General features: G+C 42.7%; 1 protein-coding gene across 1 annotated transcript; it reads right to left on the bottom strand.

Annotated features, from left to right (window-relative positions):
- On the bottom strand, positions 114 to 16,441 carry PRKAR1A (protein kinase cAMP-dependent type I regulatory subunit alpha). The gene is made up of 12 exons (XM_021414611.1): positions 16,313 to 16,441; positions 15,450 to 15,513; positions 13,855 to 14,033; positions 8,835 to 9,008; positions 8,144 to 8,235; positions 7,781 to 7,842; positions 7,215 to 7,261; positions 6,428 to 6,586; positions 5,675 to 5,735; positions 5,273 to 5,394; positions 4,629 to 4,710; positions 114 to 2,557 (listed from the first exon to the last, which is right to left on the bottom strand). The coding sequence occupies exons 3-12, from the start codon at positions 14,029 to 14,031 to the stop codon at positions 2,385 to 2,387; spliced, it is 1,149 nt and encodes a 382-aa protein (XP_021270286.1). The 5' UTR covers positions 14,032 to 14,033; positions 15,450 to 15,513; positions 16,313 to 16,441; the 3' UTR covers positions 114 to 2,384.

The raw sequence follows: 16,717 nt of genomic DNA on the forward strand, positions 1-16,717 counted from the left end.
CACAGTTGCAGAAAGCCATTAAGTTTCTTGGTTAGCACCAGCTCGTAGGTAATTCATCCTCTGAAGGTGAAGGAAAACAAAACAGGGGTGGGGAAAAAAAGAGACTGATTGCATTTAAGAATTTAAATCATTTTATTGCTTTACCTGCCATTAGGACAATCTATAACAAAAGGAATATAATATATTAGCACATACAGTAAATCAGACTTATATAGTCAGGTAACAATACAAAAATGGTCCTCTGGTTGACTCTAGCTTCCTAGGGCAATAGACTTTATAAATTCGCTAAAGGTGGACTAGCAAAAATTACTTCTAAAGCCCCGAATGTTAGCTAAGGCAAAACTATGCCAATTGTGGTTTCAAACATATCGAAATTGCACACGAAGGTAAAGCTATAACTGTGATTAATATTTAACTCAGACTTAGCTGGTTTATCTTAAAATCTGGTAGGTAAAACTACAAAAGGGAGTAAACAGCAAGCTAAAAAGATGCAGTAGTGAAACTTGATTAGAAAGCCTTATATAAAAAAATGTGCACTTTTTTTTTGTGGAGCTCTAACTACTTTACACAGTTTTTGGTGCTTTAAAGTAACATGAACACGTAAGGAAGGAAAAACCTGGATAGAGTCAAAACTGAAGAAAACAGTTTTACAAAAAAAAAAAATGGTGAATAAAAACGACAAGTAGCATTTGCTTGCTCCTTAAGGACTCTGGCAGAAGTCGTCTTCTCAATTTCTTGTGAAGACAGAACTCGAACCACAAGCGTTTGAATCCCACCCCTGGGATTTCAGGTTTGGAAATACCCCTCTGTAAAAGCCCGATGCCCTCAGGATGACTCTGCATCAATGAGCAGGCTCCTTTTGACAGGCCTGGGAGGAAGCCTGCTGAATTGGAATCGTAGCATCTCGGAAAGGAAATAAAATGAGGGCTCCATCTTGAGAAGCAGTTGCCCAATAAACGCAAAACCGCTTGCTGTCACTCCCCCAAATACAAACCTACACTACTGGATATAAATTACAGTTTAAAGGAAACCTTAAAAACTGCCTACCATGATTGAACCGTGGAATTCAGTAAAAACTTCTGGGAAGCACTGGCTCGCACACAATGATGCAACACAGAGCTGGAAAATACTGAAATACGTTTAAGACTCCGCAACATACTGAACTTGGGAAAAAAATTAGTATGAAATGTGCGTCGTGTCCATTGGGTAAGTATGGAAAGAGAATAAGCCTTTTGTATTTAAACTAGACTCATAATTATCCTTGAAGATTATGAATTGATTTCAAGACAAACGTACTTCCAATAAGTGAGAGTTGCAGGAAAGTTAAAATGTTAATGTAAAAGCGAGGCACGCTTTCTGCCTCCACTAAGCACAATGGCATCTCTATGGGCCCTGCAACTAATGCTGCCCATCAATACTCCAAAGTTTAAATTTCCCTGGTATCAAAGGGACACCTGAACTGATGACCATTAAAAAAAAAAAGTCAACTGGGGAATACAAAGCAAGTCACAGGGAAATAAAAGGCTTGCTTCCAGTTTCTGCACCCGTGTAGTACTTGTGCATGACTGACAGCTGGGCGGCTGCACCATCCCTACGTCCATGTACTTGAGCCCTAAGTTAGGCATTGAATGGAATTTTTGGTTCTTGCCACTTTGAACAGGAAGTTCAGGGCAAATCCATCACTGAAGAACAAACAAGGAAAGAATCAGTTGCGGCAAATCAGCAAATTAAGTAACAACTGCAGTAGTTCACCAGAACTATTAACCTTGAAAGCTTTGATTTACACTTGACAAAAACATAAGCAACCTTAAACCAGCAGACACAGGAACAATTACACTGTTAAATTCTAACTGTGGCTTTCTTAGCAGCTGATGCCTCACGACTGAACCCAGGATTACAGTACCCAGAAAATTAAAGAAGAAAACCCCAAGCCCCAAGAAGCTGTTACACGGGCAATCCTCAGTTGAAAAGAAATACAGCAGGTTAGGACTACAGCCTTAAAATCTGTCCAACGATTTGAGAAATACCTTTAAATCCCCCCCACACCCCGTTACCTCCTTATTCTATGGCAATTGGCACGGTGCCTGGAGAGCTCTCCCTCAGTAAAGCAAGGCTGCGTTTGCTGTATTTGCCCAAGTTGGACACAGTTGCACAGAGAGAAGCCGTAACAGCAAACATCTCCATAGAACTTTTTCTATTTATTTAATGGGACAGAGAGCACGGAACTAATATGCTCTAAATTAAAAATAGTACTATGAAAAGCTTTTTTTTTTTTTTTTTAAAACAAGACAGGAAGCTGCAAATGCCAGTGGCCGTGTGGCTCTGCACAAGGGTAAGAAAGCAGTCTGCGTTCGTGAAGCATGTTTCTGATAGGGAGGAAGGCTTCAGACAGACAGCGATACAAAACTGTTGTACTGCTGGATGTTTCGCTTGAGAATATCCGAGCACGGACCCAGGACACGTTCAAATCGGGGTCGATCAAGCTTCACGCACTTCAACAGGCCACGAGCAACAACTGTGGCAGCACGGGGACGGTTCATCAGCAGAGCTATTTCACCTAGAGCAACAGGAGAGCGGGAGCAGCGTTAAAGATCAAGGTGCAAATTGTCAGAGACATTGCCCCGTCGTATTTCAAACTGCTGCAGGAATTGAACCGAAGCTAGTTCAGGTTTTAACACTGATCAGAACGAGTATTTATGTTGTTACAAGCAATTGGGAAGCCAGCATAAAAAAAACACCTTTATGTACTTTTTAAGATTATTCTGAAATTTCTGACGAAGACCTGAAGAATTTTCAACATTTTTCCTGTTTGAAAAAAGGAAACACCTCGGTTAACTATGTAATTTTCCTTACCAAGCAATCATTTTTCTAATCTGTAAGGCATGCTGCTGATCAGCTCAAACTTCCACAATGCTCAGGACAAGACTGTGCTATTCAAATAACCTCAGTGCGTGAGACAGAAGCTTCTGACCAACAGCTAGCCAGAATCAAGAACCTGACCTTGTCGTTGGGTGGTACAGTGAGTATCTGACATCTGGGATTCCCATTTCATAAGTTACACAGAAGCATGCCTGAAGCTTTCTTTCAAATGCCTGTTATAACTGCTAAACATATTTTGAAATTAAGTCTTCTTCAAGCCATTGTTTCCTTTGGTGCTAACAGCTCTGCCTAAGAATCCTAGCAACAAGCAAGAAGCCAACACACAACTTTCAGGTTGGTTTGTTTTTTAAGCAGTCCAACAGGTTACCCTCCTGTTCAGGACTAAGGAAAAAACTCAGGAATCCTCAGAGAATAAATTTGCCTGCATTATCAGAAGGGATGTTCAAAAGAAAACAGAAAACTTTCTCAGTGCCAATTAAAACCTCAAACTCACTACCTCCAGAACACAAGCTTGCAGAAGAGTAAGTAGGCTCTATGGGAGAGTTAAAGCCTCAGGGACAGCTCTGCAGCACCTGAACACGATGACAGCAGTAACATTCAGTGCAGCAGTAGGAAATTTAAGGGCATACGTATCAAGGGGGAGACAGAGAGAGACTGATATTTGACATACCTAGAACAAACATCTAGCACTAGTTACCAAGCTAAGCAAACCTCTGGCCAGATTCAGCACTACTAGGGCAACTCCTGAGCATGGCCCCCCCCTTCAGGCCTTGCAACAGAGTATTTGTTGATTACATCATCCACACAGCTGAAAAACTGAACGGACAACCAGACAACTTCTGCAAGAGGACAGCTCAAAAAAATAAGGAGAGGACATGTCTCAAACCTGAAGGGGAAAAAAAACAGCCTTTTTGCTTTCTGAAAGAGGGAAGTGATTAAATATTAAATAGTTGGCTCTCAGTGGATTTGAGGGGATGGGAAAAGACCAATTCTCTTTTGAAGAAGCTTTGTTTGAGAGCTTCAAGGCACTGTTCTTCTGAACCTAAAATGAGGCAGTCAGGAATATCTTGTTACACACTGTTACACTATACTCCAAGAACGCCCTGTGAGCACACATGTCCACTCCTTATCTGTGACTAAATACAAAATAAAAAAGCTAGGAACTTAGCTTTTTTTTTTTTTGCTAGCACACACAGGCTTTTTCAAGCCAAAGCAACTTCTGTATCGTGCAACTTTTAATTTAGTAAAAATACCTTCAACAGAAGGCAGAAAACACCCTGATCTGCACTTGAGACTACACACAAAGTACTGCACCTAGTCTTGAGCTCCCCAGTACGAGATGCAGGTGTGGAACGGGTCCAGCAGTGCCACCCAGATGGTTACGGGACTGCAGCACAGGCTGTACAGAGAGTTGCTGGAGAAGCTAGTTAGTTTGACCTCTGCAGAGGAAGGCTTTCAGAAGTGAGGCTAGGAGATCTCCATCCCTGGACATGGTTTGGTCTGACCTCCCTACAGCAATTCCTCATCCTTCCCAACAACAATATTCTGCAACTACCACTTCTCAGTAACGTGCACGCACAGCTAAACATCAAGTGATTGACACTCGCCTGACACTGAGTGAACCACACGAATGAGCCAAAACAGTGATTAAGCAAAACCACCCCATCACTGTCACCCACAGCAGCCATCAGCACAGGTTAAACACTGACAGTGGTCTATGTCATCACTGTTGCCACTACAGAACTTACCAAAATAATCGGAAGGTGCCAGTCTGCCCACTTCAACAAATTCTTCGTTTTCTGACCGACGCTGTAACACTGCAGCTGTGCCCTTTAATTAACCACAGAAATTAAGCAATTGGAATTTCTGCTATCACTTGAACCACTGGATTCCAAAAAGAATCAGTTGCTTTGCAGAAATAACTGTTATGATGTCAGCCTTCGTAGTTCATGCATAGTTCACCAGACAGCTCTATAAGAACAACAGGTCCTCCCTCTTTAAGCTTAAAACATCTTGGGTATTTACTTAACCACAGCACTGATTTCTTCCCGTTTTTCTTGCACCAATATTACAGTACAGTTTGCAAAAAGAGAGGACAATGATTCCACTAGCAGGATATTACTAGCTATCTAGTAATACGTGTCATCTTTACTCTCCTGAGCAGGGTAAACTGGTTTAAGCCAGAAACTCTTTTTTTCCTGGAATCACCAATTGTAAAAATAGCAAAACTAAATATAAGCTTTTGCGTGTCCAGCAAGATTGTATCTCATGAGGAATTCTCTGAAAGTACATTGCAACACTTCATTTTTCTCTGAATATCTATTTAGGGGCAGAATAAGCAACGTTAAAAATACACACAAACTTACAAGGTTTTGATTTTGGTCCTGCTTACCTCCAAGATAATGAAGAACTCATCTCCTGGCTCTCCCTGGACCACAATCTTTTGCCCATCCTCAAACTGTACTGGTTCTAATGCATCAGCTACAGTCAGGCGCTCCCACTTGTCCAGAGATTCTACAGAGTTAAGAGTTCATTAGTAGATTGTCTTTTTGAGGTAGAAACAATACTCTTTCCTCCATCCCTATAGGTAGGACAGCATATTTACGGCTTCGTTTGTGCATCGCACATCAAGACTTCAATTAAAATTATTTTTGAATGATGCAGAAAAGCAATACAGACTTTGCAGTCCGTTTAGCAAGGTACCAAAATGGCCTGTAATCCTAATAACGCTGAGTAACAACTTAATTGCAATGTGGCAATTTATTCCACTTTGGCACCAGATCTTCGTACTTACCCAATATAGACACTTTACTAAGGAATTCCTCATACATCTTTCTCTTCCTCAAAGTACTCCCCTACAGAAAAAAAGAAATGAAAAAGCACATAATGAAAAAAAAAAGGGTTCTTTTGTCTACTTCTCATTTGATATGTCACTTCAAATAAAGTTCAATGTAAAAATACACAGCTTCACCTGATATATTACATCCTGTCCCACACACCCCACGCCCTCAAGACTAAGTGTTTTCAAACTTCATTGTTTCAGTAAGATTTCAGAGAGCTCAGCAGTCTTCATTAAGCACATATTTATTTTGGCCCTGATGTTCCCTAAATGCATTCTTCTTGTATAACTTTACCAAAATTCACAACACTCATTCAGGTTAGTGACAACTGTTATTTACACACACAAATTACAAAGAGCAAGCTATAATACAGAGCACTACCTAAACATCTGGCAATTTAACCACAAGGTTGTGTATTTTCAATCCAGTGAACTATACCACACCAGTAGCACAGGAATCGAATTCTTCACTGAAGCAAGGTTCCCCCCTCACCCCAATCTTGATAAGTGCATCCTGAATGATAAGCTCTCTGATTGCACAAGACATAAAACAGGATTTTGTATAAACAACTCCAGCAAAACACAAGCACGGACAGAAGGTCAAGTAACCAACAGAAGTTGACTGAAGGACAAAAGCATAATTCCCAGTTTGCAGACAGCTGCTGGAGTCACTGGTGTAAACCACACACCAGCTAGAGAAATACTTGCCATCAGGATCCTTCTGTAGCTATCTCTGTCAATGCCCCACAACTTCACATTTGTCTTCGCTTTGACAGTTGCGGCGCGGGGAGTTCCATATATTAGGGCAAGCTCTCCAAAGCTTCCACCTTCACCAACACTGGTCGCCCACTCGTTGTTCACATAAACCTGAAAGCCAAAGCCCACAGTGTCTGGAAGGCTGGTCAAAGATGTCTGAAGCTCCCACTACCCCGCATTTCCTTACAAGGCAGGGAAATTCTCACATCTTTATAGTCCAAGTGGACCATTTCAGGATTTCACTAACACTTCACATCCAATCTCAAACCCCATCACAAGTTTTATTTCCACTGACAAAGGGCCTGCTGTCCATGTCATGTGCACAGAGACTAGAGATGTAGACCCCAAAGACCCTTGGATAGGAAACAAAAACTCAATAAGCCTTTATGAAATGCAGAAGACTTGAAAGGAATGGATGATTTGAATTGGAAAATAAAAAGGTCTGTCATTCTTAAAGCCTGTCCCACACCTTACCTAGACTCCACACTTGTAAAGTATTAGTACCCTGTTTACATCTGAATAATTCATTTTGAAGTTCAACGCAATTCACAGTCTGTGCAGCCACTCTGAAATATCAATAAGGAGCAAAATAGCTCCAAAGCAGAATTAGCTTCTACAAGTTCAAATTTCTTAAGAGAAAAGGTGATAAAGGAAGGACGTGTAAGAGAGGCCTATGAACATCACGCTACTCTTCTGCTAGGGATGAATGCATCATTAATAAGCTACCAATAATGCTTACATCCATTTCTCCTTGATCAACAACATAGAAGTTATCACCTTCATCACCTAGAAGAGAGAAAAAAATCAAAAATTAAAGACACACAAAGAAAGGCAAAGCTAGCCAAACATTTCTACAGAACTGGCATCTCTGCCAGCTTTGATGTGTAGAATGTAATGAGGTTGGCAGAGACATTTTTGCACAGCTGGTAGAGTGAAACAGCACATTTTGTTGATTTCACACTCTCCTTAGTCCTGTGAAAGAGGACATCTACTGGTATGCAGTACATCAGCCACATTTCCAAGAACACTGGAAAGGCATATTGGATCCAAAAATTGTCATAACGTACTCTACAGAGTCATCAAATCACAATCTTTCCAACAGACAGCATACATGATGAAACAGAGTATTCCCACAATTGCTCCACTCCTTACTTCAGGACATGAGCTGTGCTTCAGTTGACATGACCAGAAAGGGTCACTGCACCCAGACAGTGTTTTTACTTCCAAAGAAGCATGCCAACAAGAGCGTTAGGTCAGAGCCTGCTTGTCATTTCCAACTTATTTATTGTAAGCATTGTCACTTGCCTTGCTGTATGACAGTCTCTCCTGCAATGTAAGTGACGGGGAACATTGCATCAAAGATGTCACTGAAAGAAGGATACCAAAATGAGACAACTGCAACACCCAGCAACCCAATCTAGAGGAAGGTGTCCCTGCTCACAGCTGAAGGGTTGGAACTAGATGATTTTTAAAGGCTCCACCAACCCCAACTATTCTGTGATACTGTGCATGCATTCATACATCTCCAACCCCAACCAACCCACCTCTCCTGTAATCTCTTTATGGTCACACTGACTGTTGTAAACAGGCTGTGCAACTTTGTGCGTTAGTTCTTCTGAAGTCTGCATTTTACTATACTTTAAGACCTCAACAAAGATTCATTCCTACCTTCTCTCATTATCATCAAGATGGGCAAACAGCACGTTCTTCTCAATAGCTTTTGCCAATGCAGCCATAGTTTTATAATCTTTTGGAATAACCTAGGACAAAAATCAGTAAAAGTAACTGACTAAATTTCCAAAGAAAATCTTCCACGCTATCCAGGACTAACTAATTACTCAAATTGCTACAAAACTCCTTAGTCTTTCCAGATTCTTTCAAGCACTGTAGTTCTTAGAAACAAATACAGTCAACATTTACAGCTGGTTTGTACAGAAGGTAAATAAAACATTGATTTCATGCAACTGTAAAAACAGAATTCCACGTTCAGTTTGTAGTTTCCTTTCACAATTGCAAGTATATGTTCAACTCATTTCCTTAAGAACAGCAGCAAGTCTGCTCTGCCTTTGGGCTAACCTTAATATTGCTGCAGCTGCTAGAAGCACTGTGCGTATATTAAAAATATGTACACGTGTGTGTATATATACACACTACTTCAAAGGGAAAAGATCAAAATTGTGTAGAAATTGCACGACAAACTAAAGAGCTATACACACAGGTCTGATTTTTACAGTTATCACACTACTTAACAGGCTACAGGCTTAGTGTTACTTAATACACTGGATATTCAGTAGCCTAAGGTAAACTCTTTGATTATATACGCAACTCTTGGCATCGTTAAAGAAAAAAATTAGAGCACCTTTCTAACATAAGATGCAGCATCCTCTTCTGTATAGACTTCTGCACTGATGGCCCCACGTCTTCTTCGACCCTTGACCACAGGGTTCATAGGAGGAGGAGGAGAGATTTCATCCTCCCGTGAGTCTGAGCGCGAACCAGACTTCTGTTGATTTAACAACTGTTTTGTTTCCTCCTAAACGGGAAAGGAGAGAGATTTGTGTCACATAATCCAGTAAAAGAAAAAAGCAGTTACATATCATGTTCCAGCTTAGCCTGCCAGTGCAAGGGAGCTTCCTGTGTCCCATTACTCTCACATTAAGGCAAGCAGGAGATCACAGTTCGCACGATCAAATGCCTTATTGAAGCTGACAGAAGATATGCCTTTCCTAACATTCATGTCACAACAGTGTTTATTTTAATAAATTACACTAATAGTTAATTAACTTGAGAAGCACAAACAATTTGATTCTACTTTCCACTAGCGTATTGAATAAGCAATGAAAAAACCTGCGAAAGAGAAAGCCATTTTCCCCAGGAGTGCACACAGCAGTTCCTTCCCTGAGCTGCAGGGTGTTAAGCCTTTTATTCCTTTGAAGGACAGAAAAACAACTCCTCTGAAACCCCTGTTACACGAGAAGCTTTTGAAACAAGGTGAAGTCACGGACCAACTCAATGCTTGGCAACCATCAGTTATTTTAGGAGAAAGAAACATGAATGCTGCTTACAGAACGGGTGGAGGAAGGATGCTAAAGGCCAAACAGTATTTTCCCCTCAAACCACAGATGTGACAGCTTTGTACAATGCTGGACATGTTCCCTGTTTCCCTGGGTTGTGTGGTAGTAATACTGGGGAAAGCCAGCAGACTTAGAATAAAATGAATTCTAGCTACATCGATGTACAGAAATCTGATCTTTTTACACACTAGAAAATTCACCTTACTTAACTAAGATCTGTATTTTAAAAAAAGCCAACCTCAAAGCCAAAGCATTTGAGTCATAATAGCTCAAATGACTTTCTCCCTGCTGTAAGGAAAGAGGGTTTGGGGACATGTTTTAAGAGAACAAGGAGTCATCTGTTCTTCAGACTCCAGGCATGTAAAAGCCGGGCTTGTCCCAGTGTCCTTGATAAAGCCATCCCCCTTCAAGCCCGGTCAGGCAGCTTGGCTGCCACAGTCTGCTCTGGAGGTACACAGAGGCTATGTGTAACTGCACTCTTTGAGGAAAGGGACCTCAGCTAACCATTACAGGGAGTTTACATTTTATACTTCTCAGATAGCCAAAGAGCACTGATCCGTCAAATCACCCCGCGCTTCCTGCTTTTTGTTCATTAACAAAATAGTGCCACATTTCAAACTGCTGGGGCAAGGAATATTTAAAGCCTCGGCACTTATTTAGAAAGCAAACATCAGCTGCTGTCTCTTTTCCAGGATCACACAGGATACACAGACACTGAGACCCTGTCAATGCCAGGGACAGAAGCACTTCAGCAGCACCAAGCAAGGGAGCTGTGCATCACCACGGTGCTCAGGGACACACTCACCAGGGAACAGCCACTTCAGCAGCTGCACTGGGAGGAAAAATGTAACTGGTGACTTGTGCCTGACCTGAGATTTAACACTGTTCCATTAAAAAGAAGCCTCTTATGGTAGGACACATGGACGTGCAAAGGTTACACGTGGGTAAGATAAAATGTTCAAGTGTATCAGCTAGCCTGGACATTCTGCTGAAACATCTATCAAGAGGATTGTCCCTGAATGAGACAAATCATCACCCATTCACATTACTGCAAGACAGCTCTGTGCCACGTAGTAAGGGACATGCTGGAATCTCACTGGTTCCATTACAGTAGCTTTCCATGTATTCATGTTTTTAAAATACAGCTTATATCATTTCAGATACTGAACCGTGTATATTACATCACCAGATTGGAGATAAATTACACCAGGCCATGACCAAAAAAAAAAGTGACAGCTGTTCCTTTCAGGTACCTTAGAAAGTAACCAGCATTTGAGTGAGGAAATGTATTTGCTCAAGCTTAGAAGCTCTTAAAATTAAAACAAATATTGGAGAAAAGTGCCTATAACCACAACATGGATTCTTAAAAGGTCTATTGCTAATGTCAGCCTGCTTATTGCATCCAAATGTTGAACGTGACCTTTCAGCTGATAGAGCAGCTCACACAAAGATTTTATTGTCAGTGACCACTACTGTACATTCCATACATTCCTGACAGGTAAGAAATCATTTTGAAGTCCATTTAAATTGTTGCTTATGAGTAAAAAAACCTATTAATATAATGAGCTTCTCATAATCATGTTTGAATTCTTCCAGGTGAAGACCACTATGATTTCAGAATTATTCTCTGCACTGTACACTCTACTATCTGGCAATTGTCATTACACCAGAAATAGTCGATTTCTTCTGGTTAATTTGTATTTAATTTATATCAGCTCTCCACATATTTGAGAGAAAAAAAACCCACTTCCTCCCCAACAAGCCACTCAAGAAACCTGGAGAATATTTAGGTATGCATTTGTGGAGGCAGGACAGCTGATGGGGAACAGGTATAGAGCTTTGACAACGATCTCCAGCCTCCTAATTACAGTTTAGTACAAAGCCCAATACACGTGCAGCAGATTCAGGCTGCAGTAGCAATCTCTGCATTAAGTTTCCACAGCTTCGACTACAGAACACAGCCAAGCCCAGCACCAGGCAGCTATTAGCTGTTATCAGCCATGTTTGCACAGCAAAACCAACAGAAGCTGCAGTGCACCACAAATGGATTGTACAAATGTTATTTTATCTGCGTGTAGTGATAAAATTCACATGAAAGCTTTCATAGCTGAAAAGGACACGTGAATTCCTATTGTAACTACTTCAGAGGCAGCAATCGTAATTGCTTCTGAGCAATAATTCCAAAGTTTAAACATCTTCAATGTACATGAATAACGTGACAGTGAATCAGCTCTGTGTGCGCTGCGGAATAGATGACTTGTCAGGAGAGAAAATAGAACCCAAACTTCATTTTTAAATGACGTGCCATTAACAGTCAGTCTCAATCAAAGCCTAAAAAACCATTCTGTCTCAACCTCGATTTCATTCAGAGTAACAGACTTTACAAGGTAGATGGGAAAGCTGCTCTGCTTTAATGAAGATGGAACAGACATTACTCCTAGGAAATAAAACACATTGTTTCAAGCGTTTTTGCTGGACCAGAGCTAAGTAGGAGGTTAGAGCTGGTTAATAACAGTAGCACAGCTCTGTCACTTGATAGCTCTTAAGGTACAACATACTCAGCCAAACTAAGACCAATCCATCAGACTGAACAATGAAACTACTTTGAAGAAAGACCTAGCAATTTTTACATTCAATAATGCAAGAAGAAAAAGCTACGGTTCCACTGGCAGCTACAGCTGCATGAGTTGGCATATATAACCCCTGCCAACACTACTCATAACAAAAGGCCTTAAACAAAATCCTAAGAGTCGTTTTAGGGGAAAAACATCATCTAACCAGTTCTATTTTCAGCTTCCTTGTAGGCTGACAGAGTACATGGACAGGCTACTTGCACCAGAACAACAAAAAAAAGAGCTATTCAACTCCAAAATACACGTGATGAGTACAATGGCAAGCCTAGCCCTGAACTTAGAGACAAGTCACCTTTAGAACTAAATATTGTACAACGAACATCAGTCCACTACAGAACTGAATTCAAGTATTTCTGTTTCATATCCCTTCATGTGGCTTTGTTTAGAGCTTATTCTAAGGAAGCCCTACTCCTTAACTGCAGTAAAACAGTTTGCTTTGATAATTTTTAAAACAATATTACCACAAGCACTGATACACCAAACCTCAGAACATATCAGAACCTAGAAACCCAAGAATACAAGGTGGGAAAGCTGGCATGGTAAAAGGTGGGGACAAAGGACTTTTAGGAACCTGGTTGCTATCTGGGTTGCTGCTGAGATTTTGAGAGAGAAATGTACTCAAAATGTTACCACAAAAAAAAAAAATCAGAAATACTTTAGAGTTCTTGCTCATTTAAGAAGCAAAATGCTCCTCAAGCATGCTGCAAGCTACAGGAGGTAAGTCTGCAACATTTGATCACCTTCTAGTATCCATCACGAGCACTTCCAATAGAAGAGCATTTCCACCACATACTTATGCTCTCTATATCATTATCTCTTTCTTCTTTATTTCAGCAATTAATAACTGTCTAGAATTTTTTAAAAAGACAAAGGCATAGCTCCCATGTAAGACAAGCAGTTCAAGCAGCACCTGCAAGTGACTGCTGTACAAGGCCACAGCCACGTTATTTACCAACGACCTGTGCTGAGTACAGTGGTTATAGCTAATCCTTCTTCTGCATTAGCCTTTGAAAACTCACGTTTTCATAGCAGATCCTTTTTCTACCAGCTTCAATATTGTTATTTACAACAAACTGCTCAAATGAACGTTAAATTGATTCAAATATGAGCACTGAAATGAAAACTCTCCATTCCCAATGTCACAGAAAGTTCCCAGCAACAAAAACACCGAAGAGACCTTCAGGACAAACAAGACGAACAACAAAGAAAAACAATTACACTCAGTTCCCAACAGAATGCAGAAATAGGCTTGCTCTCCTAGAAAATGGGAAAGTAAGTGCTTCCATTTGATTTCAGCTAGGCCTGGATAACTATCACTGGCCTACTGCTGTTCTGTACCTGAATCTTTGTATCAATTTGCCTCAACAGAAGAAACCAAATGCGTATCGCCAGCAGCTACCAGGGTCACACACTGCAGTTACCATCTGACCACAGACAGGATCGCGCATCCCACCTATCAGCCTCTACGAGTAAATACTAGAATTGCATTACACATGCATCCCAGGTGGGTAAGTCTCCTTGTCAGTTTACTTCTGTCACAACAAAGCAAGTATGGCAAGAGCTGCCTTCATACCACAACATGGGTCAAACTGGAAGCTCAGCCACTAAATCAAGTAGAGCAGTGCAAATTTAGGCTGGTCCACTCTCCCTCTCTCCCAGTACTTATTTTTACCTTCTCCAATCTTTCGAAGTACTCTCTGAGGAATCCCATGGGTCGGTCAGGTCTCACTGTGCACAGCTGCACAATGCAATCCTTCAGAAGTTGCTGGATGTTGTGTTTTTGGACGTAAAGTTCACATTCCCGAAGGCTGCGCTCCTCCTCACTGCTGCTGCTGCTGGAAGTTGCCATTGCTGAAAATAAGAGGAAGAGAAGGTTAAAGAATTAGTGGAAAAGAAGATGGCAGTGCCCAATACAGCCAGACATGTTATACTGCCTCAAGGAAAATTATGCTGCATTATCATCTTACTGATATCACCGTATAAAGTCATCTCCACATCTAAGACCAGTAACAAAGCTGAAGTGTGAAGGAAAAAACTATGAACTTATTTAGCTCCTTTGAAGAAATAAGAACTGAAGTGCATTTGATTGAATTGGAAAAGCCTCAACAACCCAAGCCCTGTGAGCACTCAACGTCAGGGAAGGTTTTCATCTAAATTTTCTGATGATTAAACCTCCAATTTTTAATTGTTTTTTGATTGGAGAATCGCTTCATAAACAGCATCATATGGTCTGTATGGGGTGCTGTGGTTTAACCTGACAAGCAGCTAAAGCACCACACAGCCATTTGCTCCCCCTTCTCCATTGGGATGGAGGAAAGAACGGGTGGGAAAAGTAAAACTTGTGGATTGAGATAAAGACAGTTTAATAAGACAGAAATGAGAAGGGAAAAAAAAAAAAGAAAGCAAACAAAAGAAAAAAAAACCACAAAACAAGTGATGCACAACACAATTGCTCACCACCTGCCACACGATGCCCAGCCTGTCCCCAAGCAGCAGCTGCCCCCACAGCCAACTCCCCCAGTCTTATTGCTGAGCGTGACAGCACGTGGTACAGAACATCACTTCAGCCAGGTGGGTCAGCTGTCCTGCTTCTGTCCCCTCCCAACCCCTCGCTGGCCTGGCAGTGCAAGATGCTGAAACACCCTTTGCTTAGCGTAAGCACCGCTCAGCAACAGCTCTAACACTGGTGTGCTATCAACATCGTTTTCCTCCCAAACCCAAAGCACAGCGCCACGTCAGCTACCGTGAAGATTATCCCGGTTGAAACAGGGGTCAGGTGGCGATGATCAGGAGATCAGTGGGTGGAAACTGGGAATCTGAGAGGCAAGCATTACAAGTATTCGGAAGTGAAACGCGTTAAGGTCAAACCAAAGCCACCTCATCAAATGCCCATCAACAGCAACCTGGCAACCAGAAGCGTTCCTCTTAAAAAGCTCCTTAAATTGTTCCACGCTTCATAACCACCTCCATGAATATACCACGATCCCCAAAATATTTCTTCAGCTGTAGGTTGAAGCGTACCTATCACAATGTCAGGCTTTAAGGAGACTTTTGAAACCATAGTGTCAGCTATGACACTTTGAAAAACTGGTATTAAATAAGTTCTTTTTTTTTTATCTTTCACGTTATAAAATCATGTTAATATATTTATACTTATACGCATGTGTTTATAAAATCAATTTTGAACCTTTTTTTTCATAAAATAACAGCTAAAGAAACAGGAAATGATTTCTCAGGGCATTTTTGATGAAATGTAAAGAAAGTTACCTGGCACAGAGACAGTGGCAACAGTTTAGGGCTACGCAGTGTGAAGCGTCGACCTCAGGATCAGCTTTGGAAAGAGGAGGGGAAAAAAAAAAAAAAAAGGAAAAAAAGGATTCAGACAAAACAATGGTGAGAGATAACATGCCACTGACCAGTCACATTGTGTGTTTTATAGGCAGCACATTATGGGCGATATAACACTGCACCCCTTGGAAACGTGTTGCCAGAGATTACAGGAGGCCCAGAGCTAACGCAGAGCTGCAAACACTTCCAACAGGTTTCATCCTTGTCACAGCTAATCGCGGACAGATGCGTTATACACGCCGTATAAACATAAAGCGCCGACTGGGAACGACTGAAGGAGCGCTTCCCTTCTCCTGCTGCTCCTTTTGTTTTGATAACTGTGCGGTGAAGGTCAGCGGTAATGAAGTGCCCCAGAAAAACCAGGACCACTGAGGGACCGCTCGCTCCTCACGAACCCCGGCAGGAGCGCGGAGCCCCCGACCCGCAGCCCCCCAAGGCCCCACCCCGCAGCCCTCCCCTCCCCGCCAAATTAACAACGTGATGATCCCGAGGGGGGAGGGGGAAGAAAACCCTACCGCTGCGGGGATCTGATTTTCTTTCTTTTTATTTTTATCGTTTGAACGCTTTCGTTTCCAGTGCCTCAGCCCCTTGCTCCTCACAGCGCAGCCTCTCCCCGCCCAACGCGGGGCCTACAGCCGCGGGGGCCGCCGAGCTCCAGTACCGGCCCCGGGGCTGCTCCCCGTAGCCGGGCCCGTCCCCAAAGCCACGAGCCTCCCGCTTCAGCCCCACCGCACCGCGGCCGTTCCCGGCTCCGCTCCCCACGGGCCGCACCCGGCGCTCACCTGGCGCGGGCGGCTCCGCCGGGCCCTCAGCGCCCCCGCCCCGCCTCGGCCTCAGCGACGGCAGCGGCAGCAGCTCCCACCGGAAACCAACGAGCTCGACCAATCAGCGCGCGGCGTGACGTAAATGCGCCTCGCTCTCACCCAGAGCCGTCGCCGCGGTAACCTTAAAGGGACAGCCCCGTTCTTTCCCGCCGCTTGGGGATACGGCGTTCGCAGCTCCCCGATGCGCCTTTAAGACGCGCTGCTGAGGGGAGCGGGCCCGGCGGCGCCTCCTGACGTGCGGCTGGGGCCGCCCTGTGGGTGGGGGGCGGTGTGAGGCCGTGGTGGGGAGCACTGTGTGACTGCGGGCGGAGCTCCGAGCGCGGCCCGGGGCTGGGCCTGCTTTGGGGTCCCGCAGGCTGCGTT

The sequence above is a fragment of the Numida meleagris genome, chromosome 17, assembly GCF_002078875.1.
Source record: "Numida meleagris isolate 19003 breed g44 Domestic line chromosome 17, NumMel1.0, whole genome shotgun sequence".
Classification (NCBI taxonomy): Eukaryota; Metazoa; Chordata; class Aves; order Galliformes; family Numididae; genus Numida; species Numida meleagris.

Bases quoted from the DNA above. Each gene is read 5' to 3' on its own strand.
- PRKAR1A (XM_021414611.1), bottom strand. From the start codon at position 14,031: ATGGCAACTTCCAGCAGCAGCAGCAGTGAGGAGGAGCGCAGCCTTCGG. The intron at 5,736-6,427 runs GCAAGTATTTCT...TTTTTTCTGTAG, and splicing joins GCTACAGAAGGATCCTGATG to GGGAGTACTTTGAGGAAGAG. The intron at 4,711-5,272 runs GTAAGCAGGACC...GGTTAATTAAAG, and splicing joins AGTTCTTCATTATCTTGGAG to GGCACAGCTGCAGTGTTACA.